Below are 19,427 nucleotides of genomic sequence, written 5' to 3' on the forward strand. Positions count from 1 at the left end.
CTGTTTGAATGAATTTGCGTAGCCTATGTTCTATCTTTTCAGTTTATCTGTTTCTAACTTAATTGTGCCTTTTATCTTGATTCTGCCATATGCAGCACACAATGCACATGCCGTAAATATGAATCTTGATTCCTAGACTCAAACAGTCTCCAACTAAAATATCGTTGGTGGTTGATTAGGTGATGCAAGTGCATTATGTTCTTGTTGTGTTGTGTTTCTGAGTCGGAAGGACGGACCTTTTTGAGGGGCTTTGAACGCATCAAGCGAGTGACACGAGAGGGAGCAGAGAAAGAGAGGGGTAGTGTGTGTGTGTGTGTGTGTGTGTGTGTGTGTGTGTGTGTGTGGAGGAGGGGTGCGAGGGAATTGGCAACACATTTCTAGATAGGTTTCTTTATTTCAGGTCTCTGAATATGATATTCAACCCTAACTGTCAGTTAGCTGGCTTTAAACCTGGCAGATAGGTTTCTTTATGGTGTGGATCACACGCGTGCACACAAACACCAGAGCCACACACCATACTTTTGAATATCCGGCCGTTTAGCACACACATACACACGCACGCACGAGCGAAAGGGTAAGCGGATGTACTGTATACACGAGCCATGTCGACCTCGTTATATATTTATATATTAGAGAGGGCGTGGCCAGTGGAATTGGGCTCAGCCAATGGCGTCGTGGTGGAGGGAGCGGGGCGTTCCATTCGGTTAGGAGCAGAAGTTGAACAGCGCGAGCTGAGACAGAGCTCTAGAAAGGCAGCCAGAGAGAGAGCAGAGGCAGCGGCCCTCTTCTGGAGGGGGGGCTTATTATAACAAATATATACACACATGTGTGAACTGTTTGGCCGCACGATAGGTCATATGTGGACAACAGTTATTTTAGAAAAGCATACAACCGCGGCTTTACATTTAAAATGCCTATTTTACTTTTCCTCTTAGACACGTCCGCCTCTATGAATCAGCGCACTTATTTGGGTACGACGTATCTGGACGTTGCTAAAGGCGCGGTTGAGGTCTTTATGAAGGTAAAGAATGATTTTACCCCGACTTTTCTCAGCAAGTATGCACCTTTGGAGAGCTTAGGGTTCCATGGACAAGATTGGTCGAAATTAATATATATGTTGTTTTGGTTTTCTTTTTTTGACAGCTGCGTGCCCGAGACCCGGCTAGTAGAGGCGACAGGTACATGCTAGTTACATTCGATGATCCACCATACGGAGTGAAGGTAATTAGCAACTGATACAATTTTTACATTTGACAAGTCGAACGTATTTTTCTGTCAGTGAGACTTTATTGTCCTTCTGGTTTGTAGTCAGTGTTGGGCGGCTTCCCGGTGGCGAAAAACGGCATTTTTTTTGCTCCAAATACCCGCAGACCCGGAGCTGCACTGCCTCCGACCATCCAGCGGACATTTTGCTTTTGTGTTGAGAAAAGTCTCGGGCGTTGAGATGGAGGCGGAGAGATTTATTATCGCCTATGACGTCGCTCTTTTTTTGAAAGTACAGTGTCTAGATTGGTCAAGATGCCCGCCAATCATCCTCTACTCCTCCCTTTGCATCATCCACGCATTACTATTGGTCAATCTGGGCTGAAAGTTGATAAACCCTCTTCATCATGAGAATTTTTTTTTAATTTTCATGTGAGTTCGCTTGAAGAAAATATTCATTATTCAGATGATAATTATTTGTCATACCGACATTATGAGCGCTATGCTCAGCATACAAACATTCTGGTTTCCCTACACACACACACACATGCACCCAAACAAAACAAAACAACTTGTGACTCACTGCAACAATATTAGGGGTTCCATATCAACAAAGCTATCCTCACAACTAAGCTTTTCATGCCCAATAAAGTGCAATCCTAAGTACCCGCATGAACCCCCAAAGTCCCTGATCTGCTCCAGTGACTGGTCTTTAATAGAAATCTCTTGGCCTGCCTAACTCTGTCTACAAACAACATTACTACTACTCAACAAAACACGCTGAGTACTTTTATTCCATTTATGCTTGAAGGGGTTTAAAATAGTTTGCTTTCCTTATATAATCTTCCTATAATCCATCTTTTTTTGTATTTCATCTTAATAGTAGTTGCTGGTGTGCGGAGGAGCATATGTTATATAGCATAGTGCAAGTCAAAATGTACTTGTTTTTACAACTTAATTCTGTATTAATTGTTTTCCTAACAAACTTTTTTGATTTTGAAAGATCAACTTTTGTGTACTTTGCTGCACCATTCCAACAGCTACAGCTTTTTAAAGTGCACCAGCACAGAAGTGAGAATATTTCACACTTTTGTCCAAGCAGTGGAGATGCACACACTTCTAATGATCATACAAGCAACAAAGAAAATGGGAAATGTATGAATAATTAAACATCTGGGAGGAATGAGAATATAGGAGAAGTGGATGAAAAATTGAGCTGGTAAAATAAATTCTTATTATTTTATGAGCTGATTCGAGGTTTTCCCTTGTACAATTAATTCAAACATTGAACTAGCTATGATTTATGTATTCAATTATACTTTTGACTAGTCCATTATTAACAGTCTAGTGCTTCCTACATTTTTTACTTTGATTATATTTTGCCTAACATATATTAGGTAAAGTAACATAAAATTAAATGCTTTTTTGGACAATGGTACTATTATACCCCAAATTTTTGATGGATAGGCAAAGCTTTTTCACCACTTCCCTTTCCTCAGATATGATTTGAATCAAACACGTAAAGGAGAACTTTTAGCGCAGTATATTTTGTTTTACAAACCTTTACATTGTTGCTTAGCTTTTATATTAAAAGTTATGCAAAAGCAAAGTAACTATCAGGCTTTATCTGGCTCTTTATTGACCTCCAAATGGAGCAGTTTGAGCTCACTGCCTCAGCACTTAGAGCATTATTGTGTAATTTTTATCTTGTTATTGTAGGCAAATTTGTAGGACTGGGGTCATGACAAAATGTTACAAGAGGATGCTGTCATTCATGTGGTTCTTCCTACTTCATTCAGTCACTGACCTTGCAGTATTTGAAACCAGATCACTGGTTGATGTATCCCATCCACATAATCGTGTGTTTGACATCAGAGCAAAATAATCCGACATCTGATTCTCCTCCCTCACCTAAAATTACCCAGGTGCTGCTGTCTGAAGTGCTATTCCCTTATTTCAAAGTCAGTCCTCAACTCCTCTCCCTCCTGCTCTTCCTCTCTTTTTTGCCTCCTTTGTTGTTTCTGCCCGCTGTGTGCTATGAGGATTATGATGAAAGGACAAGGTTATGCTGAATGGGGCTGCTCTGATTGCACAGTTACAGAGAGGCAATAAATTGTTGATGTAGAGGGAGAGAGAGGAGGTTGGTCGAGAAGAAAATAGAAATATTCTGTAGTCTGAATTATTGAGTGCAAGCTAAGCCTTACACTTCCACTGGCCTACACAAGGGTCTATGTCTGGGTTATTACTTTTCTACTATCCCTGTGATTGTCTTCCACATTCAGTTTTGCCTCAGTGATGTTGCTTGTATGTCTGTGTAATATTCATCTAACGTCTTTCATGTGACACAAGAAATTCCACCCAAATCATGGCTTTGGAATGATATCCCATGACAATCAAAAAATCTAGACACTGGCCTAATTCAGAGCAAAAATGTTGACACTGGCACTTCAAGTTTTATCTCCCTTACTCTTCATCTCTCTCTGTGCGTCTCCCCCTCCTTCTCTCCCGATAAAGGAAGTGGTAAGCTTGCAGGTCATCCTTAGATTAAGCATGAAGCTGCAGCTATAAGGTACTTGACCCTGCTGGAGAAAAGTCCAAGAGCAGTAACACACCCACGAGCTCTTCTGTGGGAGTATATCTCCGTCAGTAGAGAGGACAGGCTGCAGTGGGAAGAAGAGTATTTTTGGGTGCTTGTCATGTATGAAATTAGACTCTTTTTTTCAACAGCACCATTCAGCTCAAATGTGGGCATGCATTTCAACAATATTATCATCTATTTCCAGAGCTTGACATAACCTGATATCATTGCATGGTTAGTCTTTGGTTGTCATCCTGCACAGAATCGTTGGGCTGCTTAGACAAACCAGCCTTACCCAAGGTAGCAGTCATATGCTTGACATGAATCAGTTTGTGGTTGTCAGCGAACAAAACTCCTTCTGTTTTCCTTTGTAATTACATAGTATGGGTATCTGTGGGTGTGGATCTATTTTGGTTTGCGGTTGTTCACCATGCACTGAGGCTTCAGGCCTCTTCTGCTGCTACTGTGTTGTGTGTTTTCCATGCAGTGCAGTCAGCACACTGTCCATGTATGTATTTCAGGCCGGCTGGAAGGAGAACCACGCCACCTTCATGTGCGAGCTGAAGAACCTGCAGGCATCTGGGCTGACCACGTTAGGTCATGCCCTTCGCACAGCCTTTGACCTGCTTAACCTCAACCGTCTTGTCTCAGGCATCGACAACTATGGACAGGTATTTGATAACAGCATCCTGGTATACATTTCTTTGGCAGCAGTCTCATCTGTTGTCATAAGAAAAAGTAGAATTAGTTTAGATAGGGTTTTTTTTAAAAAAAAAAAAAGGTTTAACAGTCATTTTAATTAGAGCTGCAATTATTAGTCATTTTAATTTATTAGTCCATTATCAGAATGACCGTTGGTCAGACAAAAAGAGCAATGTGATGTAATTTCTTTATACTTTAATGGACATATTTCATTCTTTAAGGCTCAGCATTTGACTAATTAAGAAAATAATCGGCAGATTTATCAATAATGAGCAAAAAATGTTTAAAAGTAATAATTTTAATGTGGCATTATGTAGGTTAAGATAATACAATATCGAAATTTTAAGGACTTAATAATACAAACTCAGAAATATTTATGTTTTCCATTACTGACTAAACAAGCTGTTCTCAGAGGGAAATAAGGTCCTCAGAACACTGTTTGAAACTAGAAAGGTGACAGGGTCCAAATATAAAACAGTATGAAATTGTGTTGTCCTTTTAAGGTCAGTTTGTTTATTCAGTTCATTCAGTCATGAAAACAAAGAGAGTTTGTTTATTTGGTTTGTTTAGGCAAAAGAATCAGTCAATGAAGATCTTTCTCTTCTGAATTTAATTTCTTCCCCCAAACTACATAGTGCACCTTTAATGATTACTCACAGAATTTATTTAGATACAGTGACTGTATAAAACACAAATTAATCTGTCTTTTCTAGTTGAAAACATGGCATCAGGTACACATTTCATACCCTAAACACAAAGAGTGACTAGACAGTGACATGCCCTGTTTCTAGTATGCCATGTATTTGTTATCATTTAGTGGTAGATTGGTTGTGTAATAGACTGACCAAGAAAACCAGTAAGATGGCCTAGAAACAGAGAGATGCTGATTTTAGTCCAAGAAAGCTGATAATATTACAAGTGGAGGAAGTTAAGTGCCTGTGAGCAAAGCATTTTAAAGCTGATTCCACAAGACAAAATTAGGTCTGACAGAGCAGCAAGAAAGTGAGTGTAAAACAAGGCCGTCCTAATACAGCCACCACACACAGGACAAATTGAGGTTTTGATAACGATTGTGACAAAGCTTTCAGTCGGCAGTCTTTATTCCCTTACCTGGAGACAAAGAGAAGAATATTGACTCTTGATTGCAGCTTAATCCACTCCATCCTGCCTCAGTGAGCACTGTCATCAGCTCCTCACACACATCTCTCCTCCAAACCCCTGCCTGGAGCCAAAGATAGACTACTACGCTCAAGTAGTGATTCAAGTACTATGCATTGTGTGTGTGTAAATCCACTGATGCATTCTCTGTGTGTTTGAATTAGACAAGGCTGACCCCTGCAGCACAGTGGTAGAGGCCTCTGTCCTTAGCAAGTAACACAAGGACACTCTGCAGCTTACAGCTACAAGATTACAAGCTGCAACACACAGTTCATATTAGTATCCAGGAGGTTATCAGAGGTGTTATGACAACACCATGCTAATTGTTGTTCAATTTAATCTGCGTTCAGGCATTTTGCATGACTGTAAGCAGAAGAGACTGGTTACATGTTTTACAATCTCTTTGAGACACGGAGCCCAGACAATGTGTTTGGTTTGGAACATAAACGAAAGAAAACAGTCTGGTGAGAAAAATCAGGGTCACTGTTTGGCTGAACCGTGATTTAATTGCTGGGTGTTACTGTTTCCCTCTCAGGGCCGTAACCCCTTCTTCCTTGAGCCATCTGTGATCATCACTATCACTGATGGGAACAAGCTCACACACAGCTCTGGGGTGCCAGATGAGGTGAGAACACAAACAAATGCAGTAGTGCCACCATGTAGTGTTTGTAGTAATGTGTCCAGACTTGACGGACGGTTAATAAAATGGTGACCTATGGCAAATTTCTCATATAAAACTTCTCATCCTTGTCTATTTTTGCCCTGTCTGTTGTCTAGCTGCACCTGCCTCTGAACTCTCCGTTGGCAGGCAGTGAGCTGACCAAAGAGCCCTTTCGCTGGGACCAGCGTCTGTTTGCATTGGTGCTGAGGCTGCCAGGAGCAGCCACGCCAGACAACGAGCAGCTTGGCAGTGTCCCCACAGATGAGTCTGCTATCACCCAGATGTGTGAAGTCACTGGAGGTTCATTATTTTCTTACCATTTCTTTTCATAATTATCATGTGTCTGTACTTTTTGGTAGCAGTCATAATTTAATTTTATTATCGATGCTAAACTCCCATCTTTCTCTCAGGGCGATCATACTGCGTGCGGACACAGAGGATGTTGAACCAGTGTCTGGAGTCTCTGGTCCAAAAGGTTCAAAGTGGTGTTGTTATTAATTTTGAGAAGACAGGGCCGGATCCGCCTCTCGTTGGGGAAGGTGAGTTAATGGATTACACAGACTGAACGGACACAAAAATGCAACCTTTGTGTTGTCCTCAAAATAGTTATGGACAAATTTACAAACATTAAGAGCAGTTTAAAAAATCGAGTATTTAAGTCAGTAAATGGTGTCATCCACAAAATGTTTCACTACCAAAGAACCCAGTCAAGTGCATGGAGCATGAATCAAATGGCTCATGCACTCTGTGAGAAGTGAGTTTCTGAGCACATTATCTCATCACATTTCATGCAGTGGGTTAGAGCAAACATACTGCGGGCAGTAAACCAGCTGAAAGCAGAAGAGACTCTTCTCACCCAGGATCACCACAGTGCAGTTTTACACTAAAAGGAGAACTGAGTGCATTCTCTCGATCAGCCAAATATAAAAGAGCATAAATGCTGAGAATTTTTACTCATAATAATTATACTGGTGAAAGGACAGATTCCAATTTGTATTGTATCTTATAAACAGACATTTTAAGGGAAGCTGATAGAAAAACTTATTCATACCAGTGACTCAGGTTGACAGATGTTCCCATTAATTGTTTGTGTTTTGTTATTTTTACAGACAACTCAGTGGAGTTGAGTCGTCCTGTGTCGTCCTTTGGCCCACAGCCGTGGCACAGTTGCCACAAACTCATCTATGTGCGACCGAACCCAAAGACTGGGGTTCCAGTTGGGCACTGGCCCATACCAGAGTCCTTCTGGCCAGACCAGAATTCTCCCACCCTGGTGAGCAGACAGGGGCTATAATGTGTCAGGAGCACCTTAAGTCCATCAGTTTGCAGGTTATCTTTTAATGAACTGGGTTTATGACTATATATGTAGGTAAATCTGCATACATACACAATAAATTGACACAGCAGGCTGTCTTTGACATTATTCTGTCCACCCCCATATTTGCGTGTGTGTGTAGATTTTCCCAGCAGAGACACATTTACACAAACCTCTTTCACTTTCACCTTGTCTCTCTTGTTTTACTGCCCTTCTATCTTCTATTGGCAGTCCTCTTTTTCTGAGTCAGTAACTTTGACTTACAGCCGATATAATCAAGTGTCCAACTCTGCAAACACCTCTGATTTCCATTATCTGTTGCTTTTGCAAAGACATCACACTGGTCCATGCCACAGATAAACATGTCTTACAGTTTCCTCACTGATCTCCATCTCTTCTTCCCAGCCACCTCGCACTGCACACCCTGTGGTGCGTTTCTCTTGTGTGGACTGTGAGCCCATGGTGATTGACAAGCTTCCCTTTGACAAGTATGAACTTGAGCCATCTCCACTCACCCAGTTCATTTTGGAAAGGAAGTCTCCACACATGTGCTGGCAGGTATAGTAGATATTCACACACCCATCCTCTTCTGTTGGCTTGTTTTTAATGTCCCTGGTGTTGCCTATATGAATTTTTGAAAAATGAGAAATAGTAATGAGGCTGCCAGCTTAATTCAAAACATCTTTTTTGTTTGTTGTTTGTGGTTATGAATGAAGTCTCTGAGCACGGTTTTCTGAAGTTAAATGTTGCAGCTCAATAACCAAAATTATATTTGACTTTATAATTTTCCTTGTTGTCCTCAGGTGTTTGTTAGCAGCAGTGCGAAGCAGAATGACCTGGGGCAGCCATTTGGCTACCTTAAAGCCAGCACCACTCTCACCTGTGTCAACCTGTTTGTCATGCCTTACAATTACCCAGTCCTTCTCCCACTCCTAGGTAAGACATATGGCAGTAAACCGTTTCTTTAAAGTGGCCTCAAAACTTCTGGATCAGTAGATCTGAGCCTTCCTTTTCTGGGTCACCTCATTATCCACAATCTTTTTTTCCTCATGATCATCTTTACCTATAAACATAGTCACACATAACAACAACAGCTTAATCAACAGTTCATCTTTAATAATGCTGTGCAACAAATAGATATTTTGGGGTATTTTGGGACATTTAAAAGGATAAATGATAGTGTATGTTTGCAGCAGCAGTAGGAGGTGCAGGTGGATGTCTGACTCCTTTCTTTGTCTCCATTCAGATGATTTGTTTAAAGTGCACAAACTAAAACCAAACCTCAAGTGGCGGCAGGCTTTTGAGATGTACCTGAAGACGATGCCTCCGTACTACCTATTGGTAAACTAATGCTGTGTCACTTATGCTGCTTTTAGTAAACATTCAGCACATGGATTTATAATGTTTCTGCATTTAACTAACATCTACAGTTTTCTCTTGCTATCTTCTGACAGCCCTTGAAAAAGGCATTGAGGATGATGGGGGCGCCTAATCTTATTGCAGAGACTATGGACTGTGGCCTCAGTTACAGTGTTATCTCCTACCTGAAGAAGCTCAGCCAGCAGGTACAGTGAGCATGAGACAAAATCAAAACATGGGATGGAAACTCTGGAAATTGATTGGCAGGTTAAGGCAACAACTAAACACACAAGGCAACAACTTGAGTTATATAAGGCAATAAAGAAGAATTGTAATTCTGTCACAGGTAGAGATGTTAATCATTAATCATTTAACTTATTAAAAATGTATTAACCAACAATCAGAGATGGACACAAATACATCAAAAAGTATCTTTACAAATTAAGAATACTTACTTATCAAATATATCAAAATAAAAAACAAAATACTGGTACTGGAACTATTTATTTATTTAAAATACAAGTTATTTGCAATTTCACAAAAATACAACAAGACATTGTACACAAACTGATAATATTTCATTTTAGCCATTTTATAGCAACAGACGGGAGCTCCGCGGTTAAAATGAAGCCCCCCCCTTGATTTTGCATCTAAAATAGATCAAGTCAGGGGTTAAAACAGTTTTCTAATAGAAAAATGTCCAACATATTTCATAGATTATTAAGTATTAATTAATAATCGATCGTTAAGGCAGCCGACTGTCAATTAAAGAAATTGTTAAAAATGTGCATCCCTATTCACGGGTTTGATTAGCATCAGTCATTTTGAATACAGTAGTAAAACATTTCTGTTATGATCAAGATATGATATGATCATCATGAATGGGTATGAAGGGGCATCTGAAAGGCTCAGTCGTTCACAAGCAAGGATGGGACGAGTTTCACCTATTTGTGAAACACATGAGTGTATAAAGGATATAAAACAGTGTCCCAACTTTTCAGAATGAGGCTTTTAGTATACATATGAATGTGTCTGTAGTCTAAATGGCCAAAATATCACAGATTGTCAAGAATCATGTCTGCTTTCTCTGCCTTAAAGATAATCATCACTGACGCCTTAGTGAATGTTCATAGAATGAAAGTATGCAATGCAATTTATCTTAATTTGTCATCCAAACACGAGGCAAACAAGCTCTTCCTCTTTGTTCTATTATGTGGGAGAGGAGCTGCAGTGTGTTTATACCATTATTATTGATGTAAACATATTGCTGCAGTGTTTGAGTTCAGCAGATGGCTGGTAAAGAGTGTTAGTATAAAGAAAGCAAGCATGAAGTGTGAAATTGTTTTTATAAAAGACTCAAGACTTAACATAGAAAAATGCACAACAAAGTGCTTTGATGTGTCTGTGCTGTAAACAGTATGCCTTACCAAAGTGTCATTTCAGTCTGAACTCAAGCACTTGGCACTCGTGTTAAGTGTATTGTTTCTCTCCCTGTTTTGTTGGTATAAAGGCAAAGATGGAGTCAGATCGCCTGATTGTGTCTGTGGGGAAGAAGGCTCCCCAAGAAACTGGCATCAAGGTGAAGAACCACTCCAGCTCCCTCTCTCTGGCCCACCGCCGGGACTTCAAGCAGTTGCTGCAGGGAATCACCGGGGAGGGGCCCCTTCGTTTGGTGGACATGAACTTCAAAGAGTTTGCTGGCTTCCAGATCGCCCTGCTCAACAAGGTAGATTTAGGACAGAAAGGACATATCTGAAAAGCATGTTATACTTATGGTGGGTGGGAACGCTGGAGGAAATACAGGGCAAGTGTTTGGTGTGTTTTCTCAGACTGGACATGCTGATGTGTTCACAGGATGTAAAACCTCAAGCTTATCGAAATGCCTACGACATCCCAAGGCGGAACCTTCTGGATCAGCTCACCCGAATGCGCTCCAATTTGCTGCGGACGTCACAAAAACTGATACGAGGGCAAGACGAGGGTATAAAATCCTACTGTTAAAGTTATTTTGAGTACTTTTGTCCTGCCACCATCCTGATGAAAGCAGCACTCAAACACCAAGTCCAAAGGAGGAAATACAATTGTTTGCAGTCTTAAAATAGTCAGAGCTGACTTTGAAATGCAATTTTAAGAAAATTTCATGCAAACATGCAAAAAAATATTAATCTAAAAAGTATCAAGCAGATCCAGTTAAGATACATTTTTAACAATTTCTCCAAATGCTGCATGGTTGAGGATAGTCATTTAATGAACGTAAATGATGCCAAAATAAATACTGTAGGAAATCCTGTGTAGTTACTTAAGTGTTTGATTGATTTTAATAAGATTTTCTGTGGTTGTCAGACTATCTGCACAGTATCCCGGTGGCTCAGATGGGAAACTATCAAGAGTACCTTAAAATGATGCCTTCTCCTCTGAGGGAGATCGACCCTGACCAACCTAAACGCTTGCACACATTTGGGAATCCTTTCAAGCAGGATAAGAAGGTAAAAATACATCAACACAAAACATTCTATCAATGCACAATGAGGTTTCTTTGTTCAATATTTGACCTCTCTTTAATGTTCGTTTTCTCGTATAGGGGATGATGATCGATGAGGCTGATGAGTTTGTAGCAGGTCCTCAAAATAAGAAAAGAGTAAATTCTGGTGATCCGAACTCGGGCGTCACTATGAAGAGAAGGCGGAGTATGTCCCCATTACTGCGGCGGCCACAGACTCCACCAGGCAGCCCCAACCACGTGGTGGTGGGAAAGAGTCCGGCAGGGGTTCAAGGGCAGCAGAACCTCCTCAAACCCATCCCACAGCATAAAGGTAAAAACCTGGAGCATGAGATGCATAGAAAATAGATTGAAAATGAGAAAATTACTGAATTTGTAATTTGTTATATTTGTTACCCTGACAGGAGTGGATGGCAACAACATGGTGGTCACTGAGAGTAACGGAGATGGGGTTCTTGGGCCGGAATCGGGGGAGATCTGGCCCGCAGAGCTGGACACTGTAGCAGAGAACCCATCTCCACTGAGCCTGGAGGAGAAGGCCAGGCTGGGAGAGGACGTCAACATGACGGAGGAGAAACTAGTGGAAGATCATCTAGACGAGCAGCCGCTGGAGGAGAAACTCAACTGTGAGCGACTGAGTCCACAGAGCCACCTAGAGGACCCTGAGGCTGACCCCACAGTGCTAGAGACCATATACATAGCCCCACTAGATGGCAGCCAAGCTGAGCTGAGGAGTCGGGTCATCAAGGAGGTCCGCAAACCTGGGAGAAGTGAGTATAAGCCACTACATTTATTTTTATTGTCACCTGTTGAAGTCAGTGTCATAATGGAAACATATGTCTGTCTCTTCAATTCTGTGTGTTTTTTCTCAGACTATGAGTCGATACTCAGACTACTGCAGCAGGTGAAAGGGCCAGCAAATGTTCAAAAGTACTTCATCCAGCATGCTATCAAAGAGGCCATCAGGTAAGAAACAATGGTTCATTTTAGACTTTTTAAAGTATTGGGTTAAGTGGAAGCATGTTATTAACAATGACTCATAACAACATTGTAATTATTTTCATATCCTTGTAAATCCTGTCCACCTACATGAGTCACCCCTAGCCTTCTTTCTAATTTCCTTTGCCTCTCTCGCAGGTTCAAGAAGCGGGTGCTGATCCAGCAGCTCGAGATAGCCCTCGCTAAAGTGGACGAGAAGCACGCGGCATCCTCACAGCTTCCAAATGATCATGGCAGTTAGTGAAGAAGCCACTTTGGGACTATAAACAGGAACAAAGCTCCTTTCGTCTGAAGTATCGACCGTTAGATTCACCACCACAAAAGAGCATTGAGAGGCCTCAAAAAGACAATTTGGGGGCCTGTAGGAGAGAAAAAGGACAAATGCACTGATAGTAGATGCTCCCACTGTCCCTGATCTGTTACATCACATTCTGTTAGAGGTGGAGGGTGAGGGGTTTAACTGAAGGAGCGGCCTGCAGTACAGATCCACTCCAGATTAGTAAAGAGACTTTAAATATAATCCTCTTTATATTGACAGATGCCTTAAACATGCATATGGCTTTTGTCTGTATCGGCACATTGTTTAGTAGACACACACATACACTCCGTGAGACAGATACACAATAAGCCGTCAGATCCTCATATGACAGAGTGGGGGATGGACAGAGTCATTCCTGTTGTTGTTATTCTGCAGAAACAGATCGTTCTTCAGCTGGTCTGAAAAGTGTTTGAAATTTGGTCCACCTAGGTATACCTCAGATTCTGAGTGTGTTGTAAAGGATGAGGCACAGAAAATAGTTGTTTTTCTGTACCATACTGATCCTGTTATCTGATATTTTCCTAGCCATATCACCTCATACTGATATGCATTTGCATTAAAGGGTAACTCCACCAGTTTTACACATTAAAGTGTGTTTACAGGTCTTGAGGAGTACTACTGCATATGTGAAAAAAGTAGTATAAAGACTTTTGCGGCTCCAGAAGAAGCTGCATGTTATCTGATATATATTACCCCCAGTGATGTCATTCAGTGGCTAAGGTGCATTGTGGGTAGTGTAGGCACCAGGTTTTGACAAGGAAGAAGAATGTGCGAAGGTGATATTTCTGGTTCTGTTGAATCGATTTTGATCATTTTTAAACTGTCCATAATGAGTTCAACAGTGTTATAGGAGTACAGTGGTAGACCAGTGGGCTGCTTTTCAAAACCTAGTGCCTACATTACCCACAATGCAACTTAGCCACTGAATGACATTACTGGGGGCAACATATCAGATTACATGCAACTTCTGGAGCCACAAAACACTTCATACTACTTTTTTCATAAGTAGTACTACATATTCCGTAGTACTCCCCACAACCTGTAAACATACTTTGATGTGTAAAATTGGCGGAGTTACCCTTTAAGGGTAGGCAATATGCATACAATCTATGAGTATTTATGTAATTTAATGTTACAGTAGCAATATTTGTGATATATCGCCAATTTTCTTGATATTCAATTGAGAAACAATTGAAAGAAAAATTAGTCAGATGGAAATGTCTATTTTTGGCTAATCCAGTCAATAAAATAACAGAAAAATATCGGTACAACATCACATTGATGCAAAAATATCTGCATATCCAGTACTGCCATATTAACGGGATAGGTACCTCAGTTTAAATGATATGGCATATTTCTCACATTTCTCTCATCATGGTATATCTTGTCTTGTCTTGTCGAACCCAATTCACTTTTTTTTTTCAGTTATCAAATCCAACAAAGTTTAGCCTTCACACATGTCTGTTTTATCCTAATTAATTGGCTTTAAAGTGTCCAAATTGGGTCCATTTTCCTACTAATTTGACAGTTGTGTTGACAACCTTCACACAGCAGTGCTTTTTAAAGCTGGAGCTGGACAGCAGTAGTATATAGATGTATTACTGAGTTGGACTGTTAATGAAATTCCCTCCACAAGATGAACGTTTACTGGTTTATTGATTGAGGATCATTATCCTGTTTCCTGCCATTACAGCAATAGAAGTTCAGTGAATGCAGCTGTTGGAATCCATTTAGAGATTTCTGCTCCAACACACACACACACACTCAGCGTCCTGTAAATCTTCCTCCACAGCACCACAAGCACTCCATTGATTCCCAGAATCACAACTTCCCTTCGAGGAATTTCAGCATCTGTCAGGCTCAGTCGACAGTCACCTGCTATTTAACAGCCAATAATCTGCCCTCTGCTGCTTTTTACATGAACCCACGTTAGTGCTCCTCCTCCATTTCCCTCGTTTTTTATGACAGATGTACACTACTTTTTAATGTTCATAAGGAATAGAGATTATTTTTGTGAATTTGTTTATTTCAGAGTATAAGAAATATTTTGATTGAAATGTTTAAAGCCAATTTTGTAAACTGTTAAATACGTATATAAAATGGAAAGTTTTATGAACCTACTCTTTTTTTAACAAAACAAAAAATAAACCAGTGGTAGAATGGTGTCTCCTGTTTTGTGTGCAAGTGTGTGTGTACTTAACACCTTAAAGACTAATGGCCTACAGTGCCATCACATTTGGACATGTTGCATCTAAACATAGAGCCTTAAAAAATAAACTGAGATCAATCATCGGTAAAGGATTGTTTTATCCACAGATGTGAAACTGCCTGATATTTGTGCTGAAGAACAAGGTTTGCTGTTTAACAGAAATTAAACATAATCTCTGATTTACTAAATCTCATCCCTTACAAAAGAAACCAGAATCTTTCCTTAAATGAAGGCAACATTTTCAGCAGTTGTCTTGGATGTATTTTACTGGATGGATCAATACTTCCAACCAAAGTAGCATTTTAAGCTTTTATTTGGAAATAACCTCTCTTCAAATATGTTTCAATGCAAATCAAATGGGGATGTGAACATTTAACATTTTGTGTGGCTCATGAGTAACAGATTTGATGCAGCTTTCTTGACAACTCGGTCTCAAAGTTCAGCTTCTGCTGCCACCTAGAGGCCAACATGAGCAACTGGTCAGGTGGAATTTTTGTGATGCAGCAGTCCAGCAACAAGGTCACAGGTACATCTCTGCATAGGAGCTTTTCTTCCCATAGACGATCAGTGATACATGCAGTAGAGATTTGATCCCTTTTTGGCAGAAGCAGCCTCTCAGTGTTACAAAGCAAAAATCAGATTCAGACAACTTGTAAAATCCGTATGCATTTTATTAAATTAAAAACATTTGTTGAATCTTAACAAAATGTAAAATGAAGGAAAAACAAACTTCACCCAAATTAATGTACCATTACTTTCTAGTTCACCATAGTGTTCACAGTATCATTAGAGCATCTGCCCAATGTTTCCTGTTTTCACATCTCACCTTGAGTCGATTTCCTGTGTCATAACTCAAACCTCTTTAATGAATACAGGATGTTCAAATGAGCCTTTATGCTTCCAGGAAATCATCAAGGAAATAAATGGGTCCTACGTTTATACAACAAAACTTGTTTCGGTTGACAAAATATTGCCCAGACAGCTGCAGAGGACTGATGCGTGGATGAAATGGAACAGTAACAAAACAGACGTTTTTATGCCCCTCATACAAGGAATATACAAAGGACAGCAAGATCCCAGTTCAGTTCAGAGGGGACAAAAAGGGGAGATGTCTCTGTATCTTAAGACTCCAAAGCGATTACATACTGTATATACAAACAAATCGGCTTGAAAAACTGAAGGGTTGGCACAGTCAGTGTTGAATATGGTGGTGACCACTTGTATGGACAGAGATGCATGTTTGGACAGCATATTAGTTTATGTACAAATACAAATTAAAGTAGAGGGAGATTAATTCTCTCTTGCCCCCTCTGTCTAACAAAATCAAATTTTATCTGATGTGGGTGATGTCACAGGCAGGAAAAGGCCAGTCTCAGTGCAAATGCTCCAGCTTGCGTAGCCGTATGGGGTTGGGAAGAGCTTGCTGGTTGCGTACAGAGGAGGGCTCCTCTTCCGGTGAGCGGAATAGCACCCGACCCCGGTGATTGAAAAGGTAAAAAGACGGGTGGTTCCTCAGTGTATCGAATGTTCTAAAAAGAGAAAAAGGATTAAGTTATGAAAAGACATAGAAACAGACCATATTACACCCTGTCATTCTTTACATACTAGCAAAGGAATATTGTCCTGCTTTCAAAGATACAGACGGACGTTCACATGCTGGACACTTAAGAAGGCAGCAGGTGCACTGTAATGTAGCGATATAATGATTAGTGATTGGTTTTCAAATGTTAATTTAATCACCAACTATTTTGATAAACAGTTCATTGGTTTCAGAAAACAGGCAAAATTCTTAGATTCCAGCTTTTAATGATAGTATTTTCTTGTTTCTTTATTTCTCTATGACAGTAAACTGAACATATTTGGGTTGTGGACAAAAAGACATTTTAGAACTCATCTTGGGCTTTGGGAAACACTGATTGACATTTTTCACCATTTTCTGACAACAAGTTGATTTTTTGAGAAATTAATTGACAGATTTAATCAACGATGAAAATACTCATTAATAATAAACTATTCAACGTATGTGTTACAGCCCTACTGCAACACATAAGTCACACGGGACTAACTCCTCTTACAATGGCAGATCACACGTCTGTGCCCACTGTCATACAATTACATCTGCTCCCTTAAAAGTCTATTCTGAGAAATAAGCAAAGGACTTAAACCGTAAGGAAACAAAACCCATACATACAACAATTTGAAAAACCTACTGCCATAATAATCTTGTGGTTACCAGTGGAAACGTGCACATGATAGCGCATTACTACTGCGTGTGCTCTTTATGAGGAATTAGGACATTAAAATTAAAAGTTCTGAGCATTAACAAACCACTGGAGTTTTTTTTTTTAAGTGTCAACTATTTACAAAATGTTTAATACACTGCTTTTATATCAACAAATAACACTCAAATAACACGTTCCTCTGTGCATGTGTGCATGAGGAACCTCTTACCACATGTCCTCTTGGTGGAAAATTACGACACAAAAAAAGAAGAAGCAAAGGAGTCTGTGATATAACATAGTTCAGGCACTTACATGAATATAAATAATAAGGCACTGGTTGCAGATGATCGCAATGCTTTGTTGATTAATTGGCTTAACAACTTTGATAATCAAGAAAATGCAGCCTCTTACGTCTGAGAATTTACTGCTTTCCTTTGTTGCACAGTGGTTGGCACTGTTGATTTACAGCACGAAGGTCCTTGACACCAGGTTCTCCGGTTTGCCCCACCATTAAAACATGTTATATTAGGTCAGTTCTCTGGTCGGTGCTTAACCCAAGCTAATATCTTAGATCTGGAGTAGGTCCTCGGGCACCATAAGATGGCTGCCCACTGCTCCTCAGGGATGGGTTAAATTCAAAGAACAAGATCCACTACATTTTACGGAGTAAGATTGTGTGTGATAAAGAAAGATTCATCTTCTTTTGTATCATTGCAAACTGGACATTATCGTCATCTGACAGGATTACATTAGATTTTAGGAATTGTGATGTTTTTCATTTCCTTATTTCTTACATAATAATTGGTTCACTGAAAAAAGAAAGAACTCTTCTTCCCTTTTTCAGTCAAGTTTCTACAATTGGACAAGATGATCTGCTGAGTCTCATGGAGGGCAGACGGATGTGGCCGAGTGCTTGGAAGAAAATCTAAACTACAGTCGTGCTACATAGTGACGCACTTATTAATCTGATACTGCGTAGACTGTAAAACAGCTTTAGGAGGCCTGCTCAACAGTCATTGAAGACAACTTAATGCATGTGGTTTGGGCAGATAATTTCATCCGAAACTTAGTAGTTACACTGCCCGGTCTTTACTGAAAGTAAATGATGCATGAGCTATCTTTATAGATGCCTTCATGTTTACCTGTCATTTTTTTCTTCAATGCATCTCATCATATTATAAAGTGTCTGACATTTACATTAGATTGAAGACGAACAAAGTTCAGTGCGTGTCTGTGGGATTTGATTTACAGTAGTGTTACTATAAATGCAGTAGAGGTGGTGAGCATGCTTCCCCAGTGGCAGAGGACACAAACAACCACATTATCAAGGGGGGAAGGTGCTACAGGATTACTCAACTCACTTGTTTTTCAGCTCTGAGGAGGCGTCCATGTCTTTGAACTCTCCAGCAATGTGGACAATACCATAACAGGTCATCACAAACGATAATAGGGTCTGTAATACAATCTGCAACAAGACAGAACCAGATAACGATGAAAATAACACAAACAACTCTTTGGGTTTTGTTGTGAAAAAAAGGGGGATAATTAAATTGAATGCATTAGGATTAAAAGTACTCACATCAATTGGTAGTGTCTCGTTTTCCTTCTCTGTGAGTCGCATGTATGACCGATCTGATGGGACAAATGCATGTTAGCCAACAATTCAAACGAGCCCCGTTACACTGTGACAGATGTAACTGAACAGCTAAGACAGATGCATCTACAAAAAGGCGTATTGAAAGTTTAAAACGATGGTAGTCACACTAAACGTCGTATATCATTGGTGGTTACATGTTAATATTAACTGTAGATGGTGATTCAGTCTTCCACCACTGTGAATAACTACGAACGGGGCTAAGCTCCGCTAGCATCTCGTTAGCTAGCCGCTGAACCGAAAGGCCCAACCGACTGTTTTATCAACCTTCCCGGTGACAACGGAGCCCTCCTGATACAAACAAAGACACGGAGACTTGTGTTTTCACTCCCTGTACTGAAACTTACGCTGTGCCGCTGAGAAAGCCGCATGAGCTAAGGCAAAAAGTCCGACACCGACAACACCTTTCCAAAACGACGAGGCCATCTTGAACCAGGGAGATGAGCGACTGTGTGCGGTGTCGTAAAACAGTGTCGTAAAACAGTGTCGTAAACAGCCGCAACCATGACAGGGTAAAAAAAATAATCACAAAGTATATTAAATAGAAG

General features: G+C 40.2%; 2 protein-coding genes across 2 annotated transcripts; one reads left to right on the plus strand and one right to left on the minus strand.

Moving 5' to 3' along the window:
• The first annotated feature begins 809 nt into the window (after positions 1 to 809).
• Positions 810 to 13,362, plus strand: ints6l (integrator complex subunit 6 like). The gene is made up of 18 exons (XM_073486314.1): positions 810 to 1,021; positions 1,144 to 1,221; positions 4,303 to 4,452; positions 6,177 to 6,266; positions 6,419 to 6,602; positions 6,713 to 6,841; positions 7,412 to 7,575; positions 8,023 to 8,175; positions 8,421 to 8,553; positions 8,864 to 8,958; positions 9,072 to 9,182; positions 10,487 to 10,702; positions 10,831 to 10,957; positions 11,320 to 11,462; positions 11,558 to 11,789; positions 11,881 to 12,246; positions 12,349 to 12,442; positions 12,614 to 13,362. The coding sequence occupies exons 1-18, from the start codon at positions 911 to 913 to the stop codon at positions 12,714 to 12,716; spliced, it is 2,679 nt and encodes an 892-aa protein (XP_073342415.1). The 5' UTR covers positions 810 to 910; the 3' UTR covers positions 12,717 to 13,362.
• A 2,291-nt stretch (positions 13,363 to 15,653) lies between these two features.
• Positions 15,654 to 19,336, minus strand: mmgt1 (membrane magnesium transporter 1). The gene is made up of 4 exons (XM_073487731.1): positions 19,227 to 19,336; positions 18,805 to 18,857; positions 18,587 to 18,690; positions 15,654 to 16,532 (listed from the first exon to the last, which is right to left on the minus strand). The coding sequence occupies exons 1-4, from the start codon at positions 19,303 to 19,305 to the stop codon at positions 16,376 to 16,378; spliced, it is 393 nt and encodes a 130-aa protein (XP_073343832.1). The 5' UTR covers positions 19,306 to 19,336; the 3' UTR covers positions 15,654 to 16,375.
• Between the last annotated feature and the right edge of the window lie 91 nt (positions 19,337 to 19,427).

The sequence above is a fragment of the Pagrus major genome, chromosome 18, assembly GCF_040436345.1.
Source record: "Pagrus major chromosome 18, Pma_NU_1.0".
Taxonomy (NCBI): Eukaryota; Metazoa; Chordata; class Actinopteri; order Spariformes; family Sparidae; genus Pagrus; species Pagrus major.